The sequence below is a fragment of the Acomys minous genome (genome assembly GCF_964271855.1).
Source record: "Acomys minous genome assembly, chromosome: 2".
Classification (NCBI taxonomy): Eukaryota; Metazoa; Chordata; class Mammalia; order Rodentia; family Muridae; genus Acomys; species Acomys minous.
In genome coordinates this window covers 45,464,638-45,487,365 of record NC_140484.1, presented here as the reverse complement: position 1 = coordinate 45,487,365, position 22,728 = coordinate 45,464,638, and the positions used below count along the sequence as shown (strand labels likewise).

Genomic DNA, 22,728 nt, shown 5'->3' with positions numbered 1-22,728 from the left:
CATGCATTTATCTAACTTTAAACTTGCCTAAAATATATTTCTGTATTACCTAAAGATATGTGCAAAACATATCATTTTACATGCAAACAATATGATAGCACATTTCAGTTTTTTTTTAAATGCTTAAATAATTGGATAAAGGTATTTGACTAGAAACATCTACCAGCCCACCTGGGAATTTGTCCATAGATAACCATCTTCATTACTAATGAAGACTCCAATGAAAAATATGCCAGACCTTTATTGTGAATTAATTTCCCAATATTGAAACTAAGTTTTGAGAAGGACATCACAGGGCCAAACTCAAGATTCAGCCTACCTGCTTTTCTTGGGGCTTGGAGCAACTCAACAAATGAGTGACCCCATTTACTTTTTATTTTTTCCTCCACACAAGACATGCTGGCTGGGAAATCTGTCCTCAACCAATCTGGGCCCACTGAGTTCGTGTTCCGCGTCTTCACCAATGTCCCTGAATTCCAGGCTCTCCTCTTTACACTCTTTCTCCTGCTCTATCTGATGATCCTCTGCGGCAACACCGCCATCATCTGGGTGGTGTGCACACACAGCTCCCTGCGTACGCCCATGTATTTCTTCCTGGGCAGTCTGTCTCTTCTGGAAATCTGCTACACCACAGATGTGGTTCCCTTGATGCTTTCCAACATCTTCGGGGCCCAGAAGCCCATATCATTGGCTGGTTGTGGGACACAAATGTTCTTCTTTGTAACTCTAGGAAGCACTGACTGCTTTCTCCTAGCAGTCATGGCCTATGACAGATATGTGGCAATCTGCCACCCTCTACACTACAGCCTCATCATGACCCAGAAGCTGTGTGTCCAGATGGTGCTGGGCTCTTTGAGCTTGGCGCTCTTTCTCTCCCTGCAGCTCACTGCTTTAATTTTCACCTTGCCCTTCTGTGGACGTCACCGGGAAATCAACCATTTCCTCTGTGATGTTCCCCCAGTCCTGCGCCTGGCCTGTGCTGACATCCATATGCACCAGGCAGTCCTGTATGTAGTGGGCATCCTAGTGCTGACAGTTCCATTCCTGCTGATTTGCATCTCCTATGTGTTTATTGCGTCAACTATCCTGCGCATGCGCTCTGCAGAGGGCCGACAAAGGGCATTTTCCACCTGTTCTTCCCACCTCACTGTGGTCTTGCTGCAGTATGGTTGCTGTAGCCTGGTGTACCTGAGGCCCCGCTCCAGCACCTCAGAGGACGAGGACCGCCAAATTGCCCTGGTGTACACCTTTGTCACCCCATTACTCAATCCTCTGATTTACACCCTTCGGAATAAAGATGTGAAAGGTGCACTGAGGAACTCCATATTCCATAAAGCGGTCTGAGGCTGGTTAAAGACGTCAGGTGGTAATAAGGGACTTGGATCACTGTCAGTTATATGATTCAACAGAAATGGAAAATAGGGATTTACTGTTTTCAGCATCACTTTGCAATTTTTTAAACTCATGTGTTGTCCATGGTAGCCATACTCACTCTTTTGAACTCAGGGGATAATTTTAAAATTTGAAGACAGCTTCCAATATGAGAGCCCTGTTATACTTCACTGTTTTAAAGATTCTTAGTTCATTCAAGAGAGTTGCTTTGTTGGGAAATCTCACATACATGCTGCATTTAAATAAAGGCTGCTGTCTGTTTCTATGCAGGCTCCTGAGGAGGCAGAAGAGCTCATTCTATAAAAGTAGGTGACTTACATTCTTAAATGGGTGAATATTTTCCAAAATAATCTCCTTTTCTGTGTTTGGTGTGACAATATAGTCAGCAATTGCCTATTTAATGAATGGGCTTCCTTTGTGTCAGATGTTTCCACTGCTGACTTCATCTTCTACTTCAGGTAAGGAAACAGGAAGGAAACAGGAATTAGCTTCCACTGGCCAAGCACTTATAGATGCCTAGTCTAGTGCATCAAGACCTAACACTTGTTGCTTAGCTTAAAGACTTCCTGGTGGAAATTCTGTCTTTGAAGTTGGCTCTTTCACCCTCCTTTCCACTTACTTCCTTTCTTGATGACTTCTGGTCCTGGATGCACTCAGCTACTCTTCCTCCCACTTCTGTCCAAGGCTGAAGTCTGCTTTTCAGTGTATAGACTAAGTCACATAACATTCAAGTAAATATACATTTAAGTAGAAATCACTAAACTCTGTAGTTCATAGTGGATTCTTTCTGCTCAATCTCTTGCTGTATTGCCAAGAACAGTGTTAACCTCTTTTAGAGCAGGCGTGTGTGTGTGTGTGTGTGTGTGTGTGTGTGTGTGTATGTGTGTTTTTGTGTGTATATATGTGTTTTTGTGTGTATATATGTGTGTTTATGTGTGTATGTGTGTGTGTGTGTGTGTGTGTGTGTGAAATCCAGGCGATAAGATGAAGAGATTGAGACTCAATAGCTCTAAAACCCATGAGCTTTTGAATTGGTCTGAGAAATTATCATATATTTCCTGAATATCATATGAATCTGCCTATACCATGTCCTGAAATGTGTCTGGTCTTTGAGTCTATAATTTACTGGTGTGTTAAAACAATGTCTCAATGAAATATCTTGAGACCAAGAAACCAAGAAACTAATTTAATCCGTCATGGTACAGTAGTGCACTAATGACCATTTAAATTATTTTTAACCATATAGTTCATGTGATTGTTGGTTTGATGGAATGACATAATAAAAACTATATGCCCTGGTGAAAAGGACAACTTGGAGGGATCGATTCCCTACTTGGACCAGGAATTGAATTCAGATTGTCAGTCTAACAACAGATACCATAACCAATTGATTCATCTCACTAGCTGACTAGCTAATTGCCACCTAATTCACAGTCTCTGCTGCTACATTCCAAGTTGCCTGAGCTGATAATGAACTATTGTGCCAAAACTTCCCACACAAAATATTGTTTGTCTCATCTAGAGTCCCAATAGGATGTCCTCCCCTCTATCTCAGTTTCCTGGTAATTGAAGGCTTTCATGTGACATGCCCCTTGGACTAATATGCAGATATAATTGAGTATATACCATTTGAGTCTTTCTGCTTCTGGGTTAACTCACTCATTATTATCATTTCTAGCTCAATCCATTTATCCACAAATTTCAGGAATTCCTTGTTTTTAATAGCTGAGTAGTATTCCATAGTGTATATGAGAGAAGCATGGGAAAATGGCAAAGTAGAAGGATCCAGAGGGTCCTAGAAACCTATAAGTAGAACATTATGGTAGGCAGATTTGGGCCCAGGGGTCCTGCTCAAACTAAGGCACCAGCCAAGGACAATACAGGCTGTAAACTTTAAACCTCTACCCAGATCTAGCCAATGGTCAGAACATTCTCCACAGTAGAGTGGAGAGTTGGATATGACTTTCTCATGTACTCTGGTTCCTCATATTTGACCATTTTCCCTGGAGGAGGAGACCTGGTGGCCCTCAGAGGAAGGACAGCAGGTTACCAAGAAGAGACTTGATACCCTATGAACATATACAGGGGGAGGAAATCCCCCTCAGGAATTGTCATAAGGGAGGGGAATAAGGGGAAAATGGGAGGGAGGGAAGAATGGGAGGATACAAGGGATGGGATAACCATTGAGATGTAACAAGAACAAATTAATAAAATAATATACAACTTGGAAAAAATATTGTTTGTCTTCCAAATTCCGAAGAAAAGCCTTTGCAAAATATAAAGTTTTTAACCTTCCTATGTTCCCGCCAAGGGACCAGATGCAGACACAACCTGAAAATTCATTAATGGTTTCTGTGTTGAAACAGGTCTAATGGAAAACATAAACTAAGAAGGGACATAAAAATAAACATACATTCCTTTCTCTGATCCATGGACTTCAAGTGTAAATTCCCCTTCTTATCGTGATGGCATGTTACATGACTAGATCTGAGGAATAACTTGTTCTGAATATTTAAGTGTTTTTTTGTGAAAAACGACTTTTTCAGGAGCACACTGCATTACACTGATATGTATTTACCTCAGGCTAAGCTTCCTATATTCTTCATCCTATCTTTTCTAACCCTTATCCATCTAAAGAAAATACAATCTATGAGTATAGTACAATGCCGTTAGGGGTCATTTTATTACCTATATTAATGATGTTCTGTTCAGAAAGTCTTTTTCTGTGCCAATGAGTTCAAGGCTATAGGAATTCTCGCAAGGAAAGTGAGAACATTCTCACTTTTTCATCTACCCGATTCAGTATATTTGGTCTCATGTTGAAGTCTGACCCACTTGGAGTTGATTTTTTTGAAGGGTGGTAGGTATGGACCTATTTGAACACTTCTTTACACAGTCATTCTGTTTGACCAACACCATTTGTTAAAGATGTTGTCTATTTTCCAATGTGAATTTTGGTTTCTCTATCACAAATCAGGTGTCCATAAGTGTGTGGATTTATGTGTGTTTGTTCAAGTTTGTTCCATTGATCAACAGGTTTGTTTTTTGTGCCAGTAACATTCTCTCTTGTTTAGCCGAGAGCTATTTTCTTCATGAACTTGAAATACATAATTTCATACCTACATGCACTTAAAATTTCTGCTAAAGAGCTACTGTTATTCTGATGGTTTTACCTCTGATCTTATGGTCTCAATAATTAATAATAATAATAATAATAATAATAATAATAATAATAATAATAATAACCAGAACCAGAAATTTTCAAAGTAATGGAGAAACAAAGGCCTCTCAAAACATGAAAGACAAAGGAATTAATAACCACTGAGTCATCACTGCAGAAAATACTTAAATCACCTTAAAATAATCTTAATGTAATTTGTCCTAGTAAACCTTAGTAGTTCACTGCTGCAGCTTTAAATATTACATCTTTTGTCTGTACTCTTAGAATTGAAGATATTATCATATTACTTTATCCTTGTTCTTTTGAGATTCTAAATGCCTCATGTACATACATTTTTCCCTATAATCTGGTCAATTTTTTAATTTCACTAATTAGTTTTTACACACTTTTGTTTTTGAGATTAGAATTACCACATTGATCTCTTCATTTTTTTTTTTTTACAAACTTTATATATTTTTCCTTGCTGGATTTCAACTTCATGGCCTCTTTTTAAAATTAATTGCTATTCCTAATTATGACGTTCTCAGCCTGTATAATGTTGTTTTTATGTAAATAGCCCTATGCCTTTAGCCTTCTGTATTCCTACTCTCTGTTTTCTAGATTTCATTTTGAATTTGCTTTTCATTGAAAAGGAGAACAGAGAGACCCTAGCCTCAATCTACCCTTACATTTGCTTCAAGACATGCCTGTTAGAGAGTTTAGATTAGGTAAATTGAGCTAGAAAGGGGGCTTTATATTTGGGCAACACTACACTATGGGTTTCTTGTACTGAGATAAATATGAAGGAGAAAGAAAACAGAACACAAATATTCATCTCTACTTCCTTTTGAACTCTGACTGGAGAGTGACCACTAGCTTCCTGAATTTCCTACCACCAAGATGGTGTATCTGTCCTTGAACTATGATCTGAAATATAGCCTTTCTTAAGCTGTCCTTAAAACATAACATAACATAAATTAATTATATAACTTTCCCTTCACTTTCCTGTTTCTAAACTGTCCAATATACTCCTATTTAATGAAATTTATGGCCTCTTTTTTCAATAATTTTAGTATATATTTATATGTATGTATACACTCATAATACATATATTATATAATATATTAACATGCTTAGTTCTTTAGTCAGATATTTTGTCCCAGCAACAAGACAAGTAACTAATATCTAATAGTTATCTTTTGTAAGTCTATACAAAACCTTCCTCTTTCTGTATTTTATCTGTGTCTCTAAATTTCATGGCCATTTTCTACCAGATTACCTTGCTATAGTATTCCCAGAGACCAAGTTGGGATACACCTGTGTTTTCCGGTTCCAAAGGTAGTTAAGTCTAAAACAATATATTTCATCTACAAATATCTTCTGGTTATCATGCTTCAAGATGTAAAAAGTAATAAAGTATGTTTCATGCTGAGGCTACAGAAGTCACAGCCACTTCAAAACTCTGCATTGGATTAAAAGACTACAAAAAGTATGGGCTTCTTCTGTGACTAGGACAACCAGCCATTTATCTTTAAGTCTGACTGAACTCCCCAGGTTTATTTAGTACTTGTTGCATCAATGATTTTATCCAAACCACAATGATAACATCACCCCCTTAATGGCAAAATATACATTATTATGTGATGAAATCCTAAAACTTAGATTATTGTGCTGATTTCCAAGATTAATTAAAGTTGGCAAAAATGTTGGTAAGTGCTTGATTCTGTGGAATAGACAATAGAAAAGTCCAATGATTAGTGTTGCACTTAAGAGAGTGTTGAATAATCATGAGTAGCTGCCATTGAGACCGTGTTCTAACTTACACGAAAACATGTACCCACAAAGAGCCTCAGAGAAATAGTGGTAGAAAGTGGTTCCTGATTTCCAATGCACCAGAACATAGAAATTATAAAAGCTCCCAGTGAATTATATCCATGGCAAATAGAAAAAGAAATAGAAAGAGTAGAAAGTGATTGAAGAGGAAATCCTCTAACTGGTATAGGGAGTGGAATACCCACCCACCCACAATTTACCCTGCCTCCAGGGTGTGCAGGGAAAATATAGAGCAAATAGAGCAGAGATTGAGGGAATGTCCAACCAATGACTGGCCCAAGCCAAGACCCAATCCATGAGAGAGGGAGAGCCAACCCCTGACACTATCAATGACACTATACTATGCTTGCAGAAAGCAGCCTAGCAGAGTTGTCTTCTGAGAGGCCCCACCCAACAGTTGTTCAAAACTGATACTAAGACTCACAGACAAACACTGGGTGATGCATAGGGAGCCCTGTAGAAAAGTGGGGAAAGGACAAAATGACCTGGAGTTGACAGGAGTGCCAAAAGGAGACCAACAGAACCAAGTAACAAGGGTGCAGAGGGGCTTTTAGAGACTGAAGCACCAACCAGGGACAACTGGACCTGGGCCGCCTACATAGATGTAGCCAGTGTTCAGCTCAGGCTTCATTAGGATCCTCTAGTAAGGCAAGGTGTAGAGAAAGGGAGAGTGGGGCTGAGATGAGAGGAAGTATGGGGCTATGACTAGGATATAAAATGGTTTTTTTTCAAAAAGTAAAAAAAAAGAAAGAAAGAAAGAAAGAAAGAAAGAAAGAAAGAAAGAAAGAATAGAACACATGATAGGTATATAAAAAGACCTGGAGGCAAAGAAGCTTTTCTTTCTCTCCTGACTGAACAACTACCAGCTATGTTTTCTCTTTTCATAGTAGCCATACACTAAAAGGCGATGCATTCTATTAAATTTTAAAAATATTTTTCTAGGTCTTCCTTTGCTATATTCATCCTCCAAACATCCCTGACATTAGTTCTAAATAAAACACTTAATTTTTCACCTTCCAGTGTGTTTCGTGGAAGGTTAATCCTAAAACTATGACCAAAATAACAATTCAGAATTATCTTCTATGGAAAAACCAGGAAATCAAGGGTTCTATCTCTATCACATTTCTTTCCTAGCTCATACTAGATAGAGAAACAAATAAAGGGATAGGGATAGAAGTATAAATAAACACACACACACACACACACACACACACACACACACACACACAGAGAGAGAGAGAGAGAGAGAGAGAGAGAGAGAGAGAGAGAGAGAGAGAGAGAGAGAGAAGACAGATTATCCAGGGCATATAGATGATTGATAGATAATAGATAACAGATAAAAATAGAGAAACAAATAGATAGTAAGTGATAGCTAATACAGAAAAAATAGATGATTGATAGGTAATAGATATTAGTTGATAGATATGGAGGTAGATGATAGATAATAGAGTACCATTGTTCTTTGCCTGCATATAATTGTTTTCAACATTAACCATGAGCACATGTGATTGAAAATCCATCATCTTTTTTGTTAAACCATAGGATTGATATACTTATTGAAAAAATGGAATGATTATTCTTGACTTAGGTAGGAAGTAACTTCAAATTTTTATGAGGGATATTAGGATAAAGGGCATATTAATGTATGTCTATAGGGCTTCCCTTATTTTGGTTCATTTCAGCATCTGTTATTCCATATTTAGTAGTGATCAAGGAAACAATTCATTAATATTTAGAGATTATTTCTCAGTATTTTAAGTGCCAATATATTTTTGTTTTACATTTAAAGCTCTGGGTGTTAAATCATTGGTTTTTTACAAACTACCTGTTACTCTGATAGAGAAGGGGTTTCTTTCATTTAGTGGCAGAGCAGACCATCTCAATATTCCAGGCATTTCTTACATATACCCCCATAGTCAGCATAAGAAGAAAGTACAAAAGCAACTCTCAACATTCCTCCACTTCACTAGGAATATAAAATATACACAGCCCAACAGTCCACCTTCTCTTTCTTTCTTTTTCTTTTTTTGTTTGTTTGGTTTTTTTTTGAGACAGGGTTTCTCTGTGTAGCCTTGGCTGTCCTGGACTCACTTTGTAGACCAGGCTGGCCTCGAACTCACAGCGATCCGCCTGCCTCTGCCTCCCGAGTGCTGGGATTAAAGGCGCGCACCACCACACCCGGCTCAGTCCACCTTCTCTAAATAGCAATATCTAACTAAGTCATAAGGAAAAAAAATCACAGTGTAGCAACAGCACTGGAGAAAAAGCAGAGAAAAAACAAGTTACTTGGCTGTTCCCAATTGCCTCTTCCAGACAACAATGTAAAAATAATTGTTTCTCTTGAGAAAAGCACTGCATGGATGTTGTCCCTAAGGAGCTGGGAGAAGTCAAATATCCCATGTGAGCCACTGTGAGTCCATGATTACATTAACTCTGAGACTCAGATAAAGAATCTAGTTTTGAGAAGCCCAGTAGAGGTGCTTTCATTTCTACCTCTGCTCTGGTAAGTGCAAAAAGCTTTATGGTCTAGATCCCATTAACCTCTATGATCCCGTCATCAGTCAGATGTGTGGCTGCTGGAATTTGACCCTTGATTTTAAGCACCTAGAGAGTCACCTTAAAGATACAAAACAATTTGCACAAGACTTCTGATAGATTAGCAGAGTTGAGTAGGAAAACTAGATTTGATATCATCAAATGAAAATATGCAAGTCTGGAAATTTCATGTTTTGTAAACATCTGAGTAATACTCCTTTGTATAAATGTACCACCGTTTATTTGTCTATTCTTTGGATTGAGGGATATACTGGTTGTGGAGCTTTCTAGTATTACTGTAACTTGATATGCCATGCTTGGTTGATATCCATAAGAGGTCTGCCCTTCTCTGAAGGATTGGATGGGGAAAGTAGAGGGAAGGTGGAAGGGAGAGAGTGGGAGGAGAGAAGGGAGGAGAAACTGCCCTCTGTATACAAAAAAACCCAAAATATTAAAAAGAAGAAAGAAAATAGTATCCATTGTGGCCAATCCTAAAGCAACCTAGAATGTAATTATCAAGTGGCCGTTTGAAGTTGCCTTATGCCTTAGGTGTAGATCCTTGCTGACTTTTATCTATGGTAGTTTTGTCATGAAGTCACATTTCAACATATACTTCCCTCTCAAATTTCTAAGCCAAGCTTCTCAAAGAGATACAAAGATGGGAAAATGTAGAAGAAAACCCAAACAATTTAGTTACCTTGCCAGAAGGTATCATTTGATTCCTTATATACAGCAGGCAAATTTTCTCATGTGGTGATTTTGAGTCGTTAAGAGTCCCCCTTTTGGACTCTATGCAATTGTTTCATTCCCTGATAATAATGTTTCTCCTTTTTCTATGAAAACTTTCTTATTGCATATGACAGCAAGCACATCATTCTTTCTGTAACATTTTCTTCTACCTCAGCCACCTGTTTGTTGATTAATGTCCTATCAATTGTGTCTTCAGCTTTAGTGTTTGTTTTTGCTGCATTATCAGAATAACACTGATGTTTTCTTTAATTGATGTCTATACTCTCTTAACAATGTTTAAAATTCACCAGTGTAAATGAGTATATAAATAGTCTTGAGGTACATACGCAGGCTCAGCTCCATCTGGCATCAGAAATTCTAATAACCATCATATACATTTGCAGTGGACTTAATCTCCTGAGACTTCAGCTGTGGTAGACCGGCTATAAAAAGTAGGATTACATGTCTTACATTCTCTAGACATTCTATTTTATGTGTAATTTGTTAGTGAGCATATATATAACCTATAACTGTGGTCTGATGATTCTCTGCTATTTTCGTTTTATATATACAGTGTTTGTAGATTGGCATTATCAATCACCAACAAAGAGGTAACTATAAAACAAATGCATTTCTCATCATTAACTCATCAGGCCTGTTCAACAAGGACATCAATAGCTTTTTTTGCTTTCCACTATCTATTTAGCAGCCAAATCCATCTCAACAAAACTCTCTAGTGCTGCATGTTGCATATAACAAACAAGAGTAGACAGTCATTGAGGAAAGAAAAGCCACAAGTAAATATGGTTGGTTATTCCTATAACATGAGTGTCACTACAGTACTAGCAAACATATCATGCTAGGTGACTGGGTACTATGGCTCAAGTGTTCACATTTTGGAACTTGATTACTTCCCCCCCAATAACCCACATAGCACCTTATAGCACTCTAACATATAGCTAGTAGGAATGAAGTTCTCAGTGTGACTTATCAATGTCCTATAAAGCAAGCAATAAGTTCTCATATCAAGTTCTGCACATATATACAAGCACAATAGCACAAACCCACACACTCAAACAAACACAATCAAAACTATTAAGAGATATTTATGCAAGTGTAAGTTTGAAATAAGACAAAGAGAAATAAAAGTAAAATAGATTTAAAGGTCTTTCCTATCAGTCAGCATTTTTATTGCTGTTGTTGTTGATAGGATAGGTTTTGAATTTTTCCAGTTGATATAATATTTCAAGTAGAAAACTTCACTGATGGGAGAGGTGCAGTTTGTAGCCCCATGTCAAACCTGAAATATAAGCCATGTGCATTTGCACTATTCCAGTGGGGTTCAAATTGACTTCGTGTTGAATTTTTGTTCAAGTCCTGGTAGATGTCAGCCCTTTCTTCAAAAATGTTCTCGAATCCTCCATAAAGAATGCCGCTTTGGGGAAAACTTCCAACAGCTGGTTTTCAGCTTGTGGCCACATCTCCCTTTCTTTGGTTTTGAAGGCCAGTTGTGTCTACCTTTCCTGTTGCAGGTGTCCAATTTACCAGGTTTCTAGTTTTCCCTGTTAGCATCTGTCTCCATTATCTCCACATAGTTTCAGATTCGTCAGGTTTTGTCATAATTACATTGAGTTCAGCTATGTAGTTCTCAGCTCTGGCACAGTCACTCACCCAAGCTGACTTGAGATAGTGTAGGCTTGGAGTCTCATCTTCCAGGTGTACATAATGAGCCAAAGCTTCTTTAGGATCCAGCTCAGCAGCTTGTGTTTATCCTCAATCTCTCCAACCACAGCATAGTATCCAGCTCCTGGTCACATCTCTGTAGCTTGATGCATCTCTCTGCAGCGCACTCACTGTTACTGTTCCTCCATTATCCATGTAAGAGTGTAAAGCACCTCCATTGTAGTTCTGGCAAATCTGTGGGCTATGTGGTGTAGGACAGCACTGGCCAGGATCACTCTTGACTGACTTTAATGAAGGAGATGTAAACTTGTCTTTTTTTAATATTATCTCTTAAAGAAATAGAGACTGTGGTGTATTGTCTGTTTACTTTTATCAGATTTGACTCAGGAGACTTCTAATCTGCCATGGTACCTGGACTTTCTTTTTGAAGGTGTAGTTTAGGCTTGCTTTGATTTTATAATTATCCAGCCTAATTTCCTTCAGTACTTTATTTTTCATGACTGAGAATTTTATTTACTTACTTACTTACTCACTTATTTGCTTGCTTACTTACTTACTTACTACTTACTTATTACTTCCCTTTTCTCTAAGAACCTGAATGGGAACTTTGATAGGGAATGTCATGGCAGTCATCTCACAATAAGATACTGAGTTCTTCCATCTACACTCATATGTAAAAAGCTTAGTACCTTTCATCAAATATATCTATTCCGTTTTTCAGTTATAATTTTTATGGACATGTAATAATTATATTTGGTTATGATATTCAATGTAATAGTTTATAAATTCATAATTATTTTTGTTGTTTCCCACCATCATGCTGTTTATTATTCTTTATTCATTTGTTTGTTCATTGTTGTTGTTTTGGAGAGAAGGATGTTTGTTAATTGGTATAATTAATGTAGGAAATAAAGAAACAAGCAAAGAAAGAAAAACAGAAAGCCTGCTGATCCTTTAATCCAATGACATACTTCCCCTAAACATTTTTTTCTCAAAGTAAATTCTGAAGATGAACACATACTTATCAATCTTTTAACATAATGCTGAGAATTTTGTAATTTATAAATTTAAAATCAGTGTGTTTGTACTATTTGCAAGATTAATTTTTAACAGTAAGTGTTAAATTAGATTCAAATATGATTATATATGGTTAGTTATTATATATAATATTATACATAATGTAGTATATATGATTATATATAATATATGTGATTATATTTTTTAGAGTTCTTCTAGTATATTATTGTGGTATGGTTCATGCCTTACTATACAACAGTTTCTAGCAATGTATAACTAGCATGTATTTCTCCAACACTGAAATGTTTCTCATTAAACACTTTCAAATTCACAATGTTTTATTAGCTCTTTTCACATTTAATAAAAATTACCTTATTAAGAAAAGCCATGTGATTTAGTGGTTTGAGAGAAAAATCAGGTGAGTTGTACAGCAACATACTTTGTAAGATAGAAATGCTATGCTGCTATACTGGATAGCAAACTGTGGGTCTCTGTGTTCATGGTCAAGGGCAGCAAGAGGCACTTTGTGCAGGGAAAATGAGGAACACTGGCTGACCTGACACATCCAGTAAGTGAACATCAGTTAAGAGAGTCTCTATTCCATTTCTTTTCGGAGTAACGACCATTGTGGATTTCTTGTTGGGCCTTACATGTGCAATTGATTCTCTTGTGTTTTCATTTGGATAATGAAGTCATTGGTATCTATGTATATTTTATTGGACAATAACGGAACAAAGATAAACAAAAGTGATGGTGAAGTTTTGTCTCACTATGTTTGACTTTGCTCAGATCCTTTGTCTCATGTGCTTGTATATTTTGTCTTTAAGGGAAATAAAAATCCCTGTAAAAGCTTATTTTCACTAACAAAACATTTTACTCAGCTCATTTTAAACTCTATTATTTTCTTTCCTTCATCTTCAGCCCTTTTTACTCTACTGTTTATAGTTTTAAATCGCTGCTTGCCTATTTGGAATGAAGATGCTTGGTTTATACTATCCATGGTTTTCTAGAAAGATTAATTAGACAAATATGTATCTCACTGACAGCTCTAAAAGTACCTCTTGTCAGGTTTGGGGAACATGGCCATAATCATAGTATTCATAAAGCTAGATTGGTCTAAATAGTGAGTTCCATGTCTCACAGGGCTAGGTAGTAAAATCCTTTCTCAAAAAAACTAAATAAATAAAACAAAAACAACATATTAAAAGTGTTGTCTTAAGTCCTCTTCAATAGGACCTTAGTATGCTATACTTTCTCTTATCTCTTTTTATAAATTTGCCAGTTATATAAATTATAATATAAAATATCATAATTATTTGACTTTTTATAATTTATAATATTATATTTTCAAAAAGTATTCAAAATTAATTTAAACTTAAGATTTGAGTTAACAATTTAACATTAAACATGTTTTATTATTGATCGGTGCAAAAATATTATTTTACCTTACAACATCTCTACTGTGATTCACACATTCTGATTAGTCTTAATCAGAACCTTTGTTTGGGAGTTGTTTCAATTGGATTTAGCAGAAACAATAAACTACATGCCTTATAATCACATACAAAAATTGAAACAGTGAAATTAATCTGCAGTGGTAAAGGTCAAGAACAGTTACTACTTATGAGGAATGAAGGAGAGAAATATGAATGATGTTATTGATTGATGAAATGGTTCTGTTTCTTTTTACACAGTTTTTTTTATTTGTTTAGTCACTTTATAGCCTGATCCTAGCCTTCTTCCACCTCTCCTCGTAGTCTCACCCTCATGTGCCCTTCCCTTAGTTGATAAACAGCCTATCTTGTTCAATTTCTTAATGTTGGCACATTTTATACTGAAATACTCATTGTCTACATCAAATATTGAAAATTCACTTCTCTACTTAGACTTTCAGAAGTCTGTTGTGTATGTATTATTTGCACAAAAATGCTTAGCCAAAAAGATGGCCTAAATTTGCATTTACCCAACTTTAAAATATCTATGACAATAAATAAATAAATAAATAAATAAATAAATAAAATATCCATAACTATACTTATTTAATTAAGTACAATAAAACACAAGCAAAGTATTAGCTCGTGACAGTTGTCTTTAAAATGTCATCAAGAGGCTATATAAAGAGAAGAACCTATTGGTATGGCCTGTAAAGAGAATTCATAGACTCTGGATATGTCCAGAGAAAGCCATTTGAAAAAAGTATATTATGAGTGAATCTCCATTGTTTTCTATGAAAACAGAATACTATAACTGGGTCTTAAGGTAGTACTAGTCCCAATATTTTGAGAAACCTCCAGACTGATTTCTACAGTGGTTGTACAAGTTTGCATTCCCACCAGCAATACAGGAGTAGTCCCCTGCTCTACATCCTCACGACTTTTTTTTTTTATCTTAGCCATTCTGATTGGTGTAAGATGGAATCTGAGAGTCATTTCGATTTGCATTTTCCTGATGACTAAGGACATTGAACATTTCTTTCAGCGTTTCTTGGCCGTTAGAAATTCACCTGTATAGAATGTTCTGCTTAGCTATGTATCCCATTTTTAATGGGTTATTTGGTTTGTTTGTGATTAATTTCCTGAGTTCTTTACATATACTTGCTCTACTATGTTTGTAGCAACTTTATTTTTAATACCTAGAAACTGGAAACAACCTAGATGTCCCTCAACTAAAGAATGGATCAGGAAAATGTGGTATTTTGCACCCACACACCAAAAATACTACTCCACTGTTAAAAACAAGGACATCATGAAATTTGCAGGCAAATTGATGGAAATATAACATATCATCCTATGTGAGGTAGCCAAGACCAAGAAAGACATACACGAGAGGAGCTTAACATAACTGTCTTCTGAGAGGTTTCATCCAGCACCTGATCAAAACAGACGAAGAGACCCACAGCCAAACAATAGGTGGAACTCAGGGAGTCTTGTGGAAGACTTGCAGGAAGGATTGGAGGAAATGAGAGGGATCAGGTCACCACAAGAAGTCTTACAGAGTAAATTAACCTGGAACCATTAGTGCTCACAGAGATGGAACCACCAATTAAGGGGCATTCATGGGCTGGACCTGGGCTCCCTACACATAAGGAGCAGGTGTAGAGCTTGTTCTTCATGTTGGTCCCCTAACGATTAAAGCAGGGCTGTCTCTCACTCTGTTGCCTGCCTTTGGATCCCTTTTCCCTAGCTGGGATTCCATTTCTACCCTCAGAGGGAGAGGAAGCCTCTCCTGCTGAGACTTGATGTACCAGAGTTGGTTGGTACCTAGGGGAGACCTCCTCTTCTCTAAGGACAAGGGGATGGGAAGAAGGAGGAGAGGGCGTAGGTGAGTCTAAGACAAAAAAAAAAAAACTATTTTAAAATGCAACTTCTGGACACAGCACTCGACATACTAGTAAAATGTTTACTGTATGAAACGCTCATTTAGAGGACCCAAGTTCCATTCCCACAAGATAGCTCACAGTCCTGGGTAACTCCAGTTACAGAGCATATTGTATCGTCTTCTGACTTTTATAAGCACTGCAAGTATGTGCTACACAAACAGGCATGGCGGCAAAACACCTATACACATAAAATAAAAATACAGTTTTTAAATGTGAAAACAAAACAAAACAAAAACAAAAACAAGAATACTAAATAGATAACCCCTAATCAAAACTCTGATTCAGCATCCCTGCCCTTAACTAAAGTCAGCAATCATTGTTTTCTGGCTTTTGCTTCTTGATTTTTGTTTCCATTTTTGTTTTTCAGAAGACATGGTGGTTGGAAAACCTTTATTCAACAAATCCGGCCCACCAGAGTTCGTGTTCCGCGTCTTCACCAATGTCCTTGAATTCCAGGCTCTCCTCTTCATCCTCTTCCTCCTGCTTTATCTGATGATCCTCTGCGGCAACACCGCCATCATCTGGGCGGTGTGCACACACAGCTCCCTGCGCACGCCCATGTATTTCTTCCTGGGCAGTCTGTCATTCGTAGAAATCTGCTACATCACAGATGTGGTGCCCTTGATGCTTTCCAACATCTTTGGGGCCCAGAAGCCCATATCACTGGCTGGTTGTGGGACACAAATGTTCTTCTTTTCTGTCTTTGGCTGCACTGACTGTTTTCTCTTGACAGTAATGGCTTATGACAGATACGTGGCCATCTGCCATCCATTACACTACACCCAGATCATGACCCAGAAGCTGTGTATCCAGATGGTGCTGGGTTCCTTGAGCCTAGCACTCCTTCTCTCCTTGCAGCTTGCCACTTTCACCTTCACGTTGCCATTCTGTAGACATCGCCTAGAAATCAACCACTTCCTCTGCGATGTGGCTCCTATCATGCGCCTAGCCTGTGCTGATATCTATGTAAACCAGGCAGTCCTCTATGTAGTGAGCATTTTGGTGCTGACAGTCCCATTCCTACTGATCTTTATTTCCTATGTGTTCATAGCTTCTACGATTCTGCGCATGCGCTCTGCAGAAGGGCACCAAAGAGCCTTCTCTACCTGCTCCTCCCATCTCATTGTGGTTTTGCTGCAATATGGCTGCTGTAGCTTGGTGTACTTGAGGCCTCGCTCAAGCACCTCAGATGACGAGGACCGCCAAATTGCCCTGGTTTATACCTTTGGTACCCCGTTACTCAACCCTCTGATTTACACCCTCAGGAACAAAGATGTCAAAGATGCTCTGAGGAACTGTGTCTTCTAGGCAGCAGCTTTTGACACTAGTTGGTAGCTTGAGTGAGGAAATGCTGAACAGAGTATTTGTCAGTTAAACCTATCAACTCCACAGGACAAACAAAAGACTTAGCCAGACATGGTGGTATACACCTATAATCCCCATACTCGGGAGGCAAAGGCAAGTGGATCTCTGTGAGTTCGAGTACAGTCTGGCCTTAAATATTAAATCTAAGACAGCTAAAGACTAAGAGAAACTCTGTCTTGAAAAACAAAACAAAACAAAACAAAAACATTTATTTTCCTTTTACATTTGGCTCTTGATTCCTTTTTATTATTTTATTTTATTCAGAGTATATCCAGATTGTTACCTCCTAGTTTGTATGTTCCCATTCCCACCTTCCTTCCTTTTTCTGCCCTATTCCTCTCCCATAGACCTCTGACAGAAGGGGACCTCCTACCCCACCATCTGACCATGGCCTATTAGATGTCATCCAGATAGCCTGCTTACCCTTCCTCTGTGTGCCTGCGCAGCCTCCCCACCAGGAGGTGGACACCAGAGTTCCTGTCAGAGGCAGTCCCAGGTCCCTCTACAATCGTGGAGAATGAGCTGTCCATTGGCTATATCTGAACAGAGGGTGTAGGTTTACTGTATGCATTGTCCTTGGGTTGGTGAAAAAGTTTGTACAGGACTTCCTAGAGATCATCTTGAAGGAGGTAACCCAGACCCAGAAAGACACACGTGGTAGATCCTCACTAAAAAGTGGATATAAGCACAACATAGATGCCCTCTAGCTGTTGATTCTTTACTCTCTTTGTGCACTCTGTCTACATCTACACTAATTCCCAAATTGCCATGAATATAATTAAAGTTTAAAATTTCCATGTCCTCCTACAGCAATTGCTCTAGCAATTGCAATTAGTTATCAGACACAACTAATATCTTCATGTGATAGACTGATGGCTTTGTACAAGCTTTCCACAGTGGAAGTGTCTTCATTAAGGAAAATTATATAGATGTCTGTTATTCTCAAAGATATAGGCCCTATCATTTTAGACATAATGGCATGCAAATGCATAAATTACATAATTCATCAATTGTCTTTATTTTTGCATTTCAGTAAATTGATTTCATTTTCTTTCTTTCTATCATCTAGCACAAGGACCAGATTTTCCATTGTCTTAGCATCTGCTATATTGCAGCTGTGGGAGGGTAGCAAAACCCCACTCTAGTTATTGATGACATTTCTGTACTCTTTGCTTTCATATTAGTTTTATTCTTCTCTTTAAAAAGAGTAAAATGGTTTATTTATTTGTAAGATATGTGTATGAGTATTTTGCTTGCATAAATGTATGTGTATTGTTGCCAAAAGAAGCCAAATAGGGCACCCCACCCATGAACTGGAGTTACGATGGTTGTGAGCAGCCACGTGGATGCAGGGAACTGAATCCCTATTCTCTGCAAGAACAGAAAAAGGCATTAACCACTAAACCAACTCTCCAACAACTAGAAGATAGTATTTTTAAAGTGTAAATGCTAAATAAGTATGTAAAAAGTGAATTAAAACATATAGAACAATTTTATTTTTCTGAGGTTTGTTTCGTTTCCTCTCCATTGTATTTATTTTCTTGGTAATAATTTTTCTAGGTTTATAAATTGTGCCTGAGATATTTTATTTTTGCATTTTTCTTCAGGGTGAATTTTCTGTGTAGTAATTATCTGTTTTCAACTCAAACAAGGCTTTTTTCTTAACACGTTTTGTTTTGTTTTTCTCTTAATCCTTTTTATTTATTTATTTATTTTAATATATTTTATTAATTTATTCATATTACATCTCAATTGAGATCCCATCCCTTGTATCCTCCCAGTCCTCCCTCCCTCCCATTTTCCCCTTACTTCCCTCCCCTATGAATGTGACTGAGGGGGACCTCCTCCCCCTGTATATGCTCATAGGGTATCAAGTCTCTTCTTGGTATCTTTCCTCTGAGTGCCACCAGGCCTCCCCATCCAGGAGACGGTGGTCAAATATGGGTCACCAGAGTTTGTGTGAAAGTCAGACCACATTTTTTAATCTTAAAATTCTATTGTATTTTCCCACTTGACTATGGTTTAGATTGATTTTTCTTTATTTCATTATTCCAATTTTTTGAATGTTTGATGTTTTAAAAATACTTTTATTTTATTACACATGTATAAAACAAACTACACACAGCAGGGAGAACCATGTGACAATCATGAGAATAATGAATTCTATACATGTTACATTCATAGGGAATTGGCCATCTGCATTCGACCCATCAGAAGTAAGTGTCTTTCCTGTCTTGTTGGGTCTAAGGGAAACTACTCCCTCCACAATAGCCTCAAACAATATAAAATATCTGGGTGTAAATCTAACCAAGCAAGTGAAAGACCTTTATGAAAAAATCTTCACATCCCTACAGAAAGAAATTGAAGAGAATATCAGAAAATAGAACGATCTCCTATGCTCATGGATAGGGAGAATCAACATAGTAAAAATGGCCATCCTACCAAAGCAATCTACAGATTTAATGCAATCCCTATCAAAATATCAATACAATATTTTACAGAAATGGAAAGATCAATCCTCAACTTCATATGAAAAAAAAAAAAAGGATAGCTAAATCAATCTTATACAATAAAAGATCTACTGAGGAATCTCCATCCCTGATCTAAGCTGTACTATAGAGCAACAATAATAAAAACAGCATGGTATTGGCATATAAACAGGCCAGTTGATCAATGGAATCAAACTGAGGGCCAGATATACATCCACACACATATGGCTATTTGATATTTGATGAAGAAGCCAAAACGATACAATGGAAAAAAGAAAGCATCTTCAACAAATACTGCTGGTTTAACTGGATGTCTACATGTAAAAAAATGCAAATAGATCCATATTTATCACCCTGTATGAGGCTAAAGTTCAAGTGGATTAAAGACCTCAACATAAAACCAGACACACTAAATCTTTTAGAAGAAAAAGTGGGTAAGACCCTAGAACTCATTGGCACAGGAAACAAATTCCTGAACAGAACACCAACAGCTCAGACTCTAAGAACAACAGTTAATAAACGGGACCTTATGAGGCTAAGAAGCTTCTGCAAGGCAGAAGTCACTGTCAGCAGAACAAAGCGACAGCCCACAAATTGGGAAAAAATCTTTACCAACCCTACATCTGACAAAGGGCTGATATCTAAAATATATAAAGAACTCAAGAAATTAAACACCACCAAACCAAAAAACCAAAATAAAAAATGGGGTACAGAACTAAACAGAGAATTCTCAAAATAGGAGTATCGAATGGCTGAGAAACAATTAAAGAAATGCTCAACATCCCTACTCATCAGGGAAATGCAAATCAAAACGACCTTGAGATTCCATCTTACACCTATTGATTAGAGAAGATCAAAAACTCGAATGACAACACATGCTGGTGAGGATGTGGAGAAAGGGGAACACTTCTCCACTGCTGGTGCAAGTGCAAACTTGTTCAACCACTCTGGAAAGGAATCTGGCACTTTCTCAGAAAATTGGGAATAGCTCTACCCCAAGACTCAGCTATACCACTTCTGAGCATATACCTGAAAGATGCCCCACCATGCAAGAAAGATATTTGTGCAACTATGTTCATAGCAGCCTTATTCATAATAGCCAGAACCTGGAAATAACTGAGATTGGTAATATTTTAAAATTTGATTTTCTCTAATATAGTACATTCCACCCCCAGGGCCCACCTCCACTCCTTCCAGACCTTACTCCTATCCCCTATCTCCAAGATCATCCTGTTTCCCTTCAGAAAAGCATAGGCCTCCCAGAGATATCTACCAAATACAGCATAATAAGATACAATACGAATAGGTATATTAAGGCTGGGTGAGGCAACCCAGTGGGAAGGAAAGGGTCCCAAGAGTTGGTCAGTCCAATCTCACTGTTAGGAATCCCACAAAACACCAAGCCACACATTTATATATAAATATAAATATAAATATAAATATAAATATAAATATAAATATAAATATATATGACCTAGAGACAACACACACAGATTCTGTGATTACTGCTTCAGTCTCTGAGCCCCTGTAAACCATCCTTAGTTGATTCTTTGTGCTGTGTTCACCTGGTATTCTTCACTACTCTGGATCCTATAATTCTTCCTCCTCCTCTCCCATGGGATTCCCCAAGATCCAAGGGCAGGGACTCAATAGAGATTTCAAATTTCAGTGCCCTGTCTTCCTAATGTTTGGAAGCAGGTCTCTGCATCTGCTCTGATTATCTGCCAGAGGAAGCCTCTCTGATGTCGATTGGGCTAGGCACCTACCTATAAGTATAGCGGAATACCATTAGAAATCATACTATTGAAATTTTCTATTCTAAGTCACAGGATATCCATGCAGTGTTAAATATGGGCTCTATTTCATGGCATGGGCCTCAAATTGGACCAGTCTTTCTTTTTTTTTTTTTTTTTTTTTTTTGCCTCTTACATCAATTCTTCACCACCGTTGCCCCATCATAACTTATAGGCAGGACAGATTGTAGGTCAAAGGTTTTATGTCTGGGTTGGTGAAGTTGCCGAGTTACAGAAGATGGTCAGTACCAGCTCCATATCCTCCGTTATTAGGAATCCCCTCTAATGTTACTCTCATAGAACCCTGGTAGTTTCGATTGCACTAGGTTTCCTCGTTGTCCAAAAATTCCTTACAATTCCAGTTGTCTCTCCCCATGTTATCTCTTTCTCTCTCTCTGTATCCCTCCACCTGATCTCTCCTGGTCCCATTCCCATCTGCCCCCAGTCTACCCACAAAGTCCATGGAGATCCATGTGGTCCCCTCAGACTCCTCTCTTTACTTAACATTTCTGGGTCTGAGGATTATAGCATGAATACCATTTACTCAAAAGCTATTATCTGCTTATAAGTGAATACATACAATGTTTGTCTTTCTGAGTCTGGGCTACCTCACTCAGGATGATTTTTTTTTTAGTTATGTCTATTTCTCTGCAAATTTCATGATATCATTTTTAAAGATCTAAGTAATACTCCATTTTGTAAATGTACCATATATTTTATTCATGTTGAGAGACATGTAGGCTGTTTCCAGTGTCTGGCTATTATGAATAAAGCCACTGTGAACATATTTGAGAAAATGTCTTTGTGGTAGGATGGAGCACCCTTTGAGCATATGTTCAAGAGCAATATATCTGGGGTCTGTTTTATGTGCCCCTTTCAGTTTTGTCCAGGAAAATGGGGCAAGTAAAGTACACCAACTTCCCACCAGAGGATTTATGTAAGTTATATGGTTAATGCATCTTCTTTCTACCTGAACCTAGGATCTTCTAACCCTGCTACATTTGCCCATTCTGGATATGTGCTATCAGTCAATAAGCCCTAGAATGTTAGGACACAGAGCACAGGAGATAAGGGACACCGTAGACCCACTGGGACACTTACATTCTCTCCATCACCCATGACACAAAGCATGGCATCCTACGAAAAGTGCCTCCTTCCCAATTTCTGTCTTGAGTTTTACAGGTTATCATTTTTGCTAATTCTAGTTCTACAACTATATGAGTAAAAGAATTATTGAGAAAATAGTTCTAAACTTTACACAAGTTCATATGTATACTTAGCAGGGCTAGATACTGACAGTTCATCACTGTCTGCAGGATTTTAGAAGCCTCAGTCACTGAATCAGAAAGCTCT

General features: G+C 37.7%; 2 protein-coding genes across 2 annotated transcripts; both read left to right on the top strand.

Annotated features, from left to right (window-relative positions):
- Positions 1-333: 333 nt before the first annotated feature.
- LOC311591943 (olfactory receptor 10Q1) lies at positions 334-22,354 on the top strand. The gene is made up of 3 exons (XM_084771786.1): positions 334-1,306; positions 1,663-1,697; positions 22,256-22,354. Exons 1-2 carry the CDS (start codon positions 397-399, stop codon positions 1,668-1,670), a joined length of 918 nt encoding a protein of 305 aa, XP_084627912.1. The 5' UTR covers positions 334-396; the 3' UTR covers positions 1,671-1,697; positions 22,256-22,354.
- Positions 16,101-17,036, top strand: LOC311609370 (olfactory receptor 10Q1-like; the record flags this gene model as incomplete). Its single annotated transcript, XM_084802431.1, has 1 exon — positions 16,101-17,036. One exon carries the CDS (start codon positions 16,101-16,103, stop codon positions 17,034-17,036), a length of 936 nt encoding a protein of 311 aa, XP_084658557.1.
- Positions 22,355-22,728: the final 374 nt, after the last annotated feature.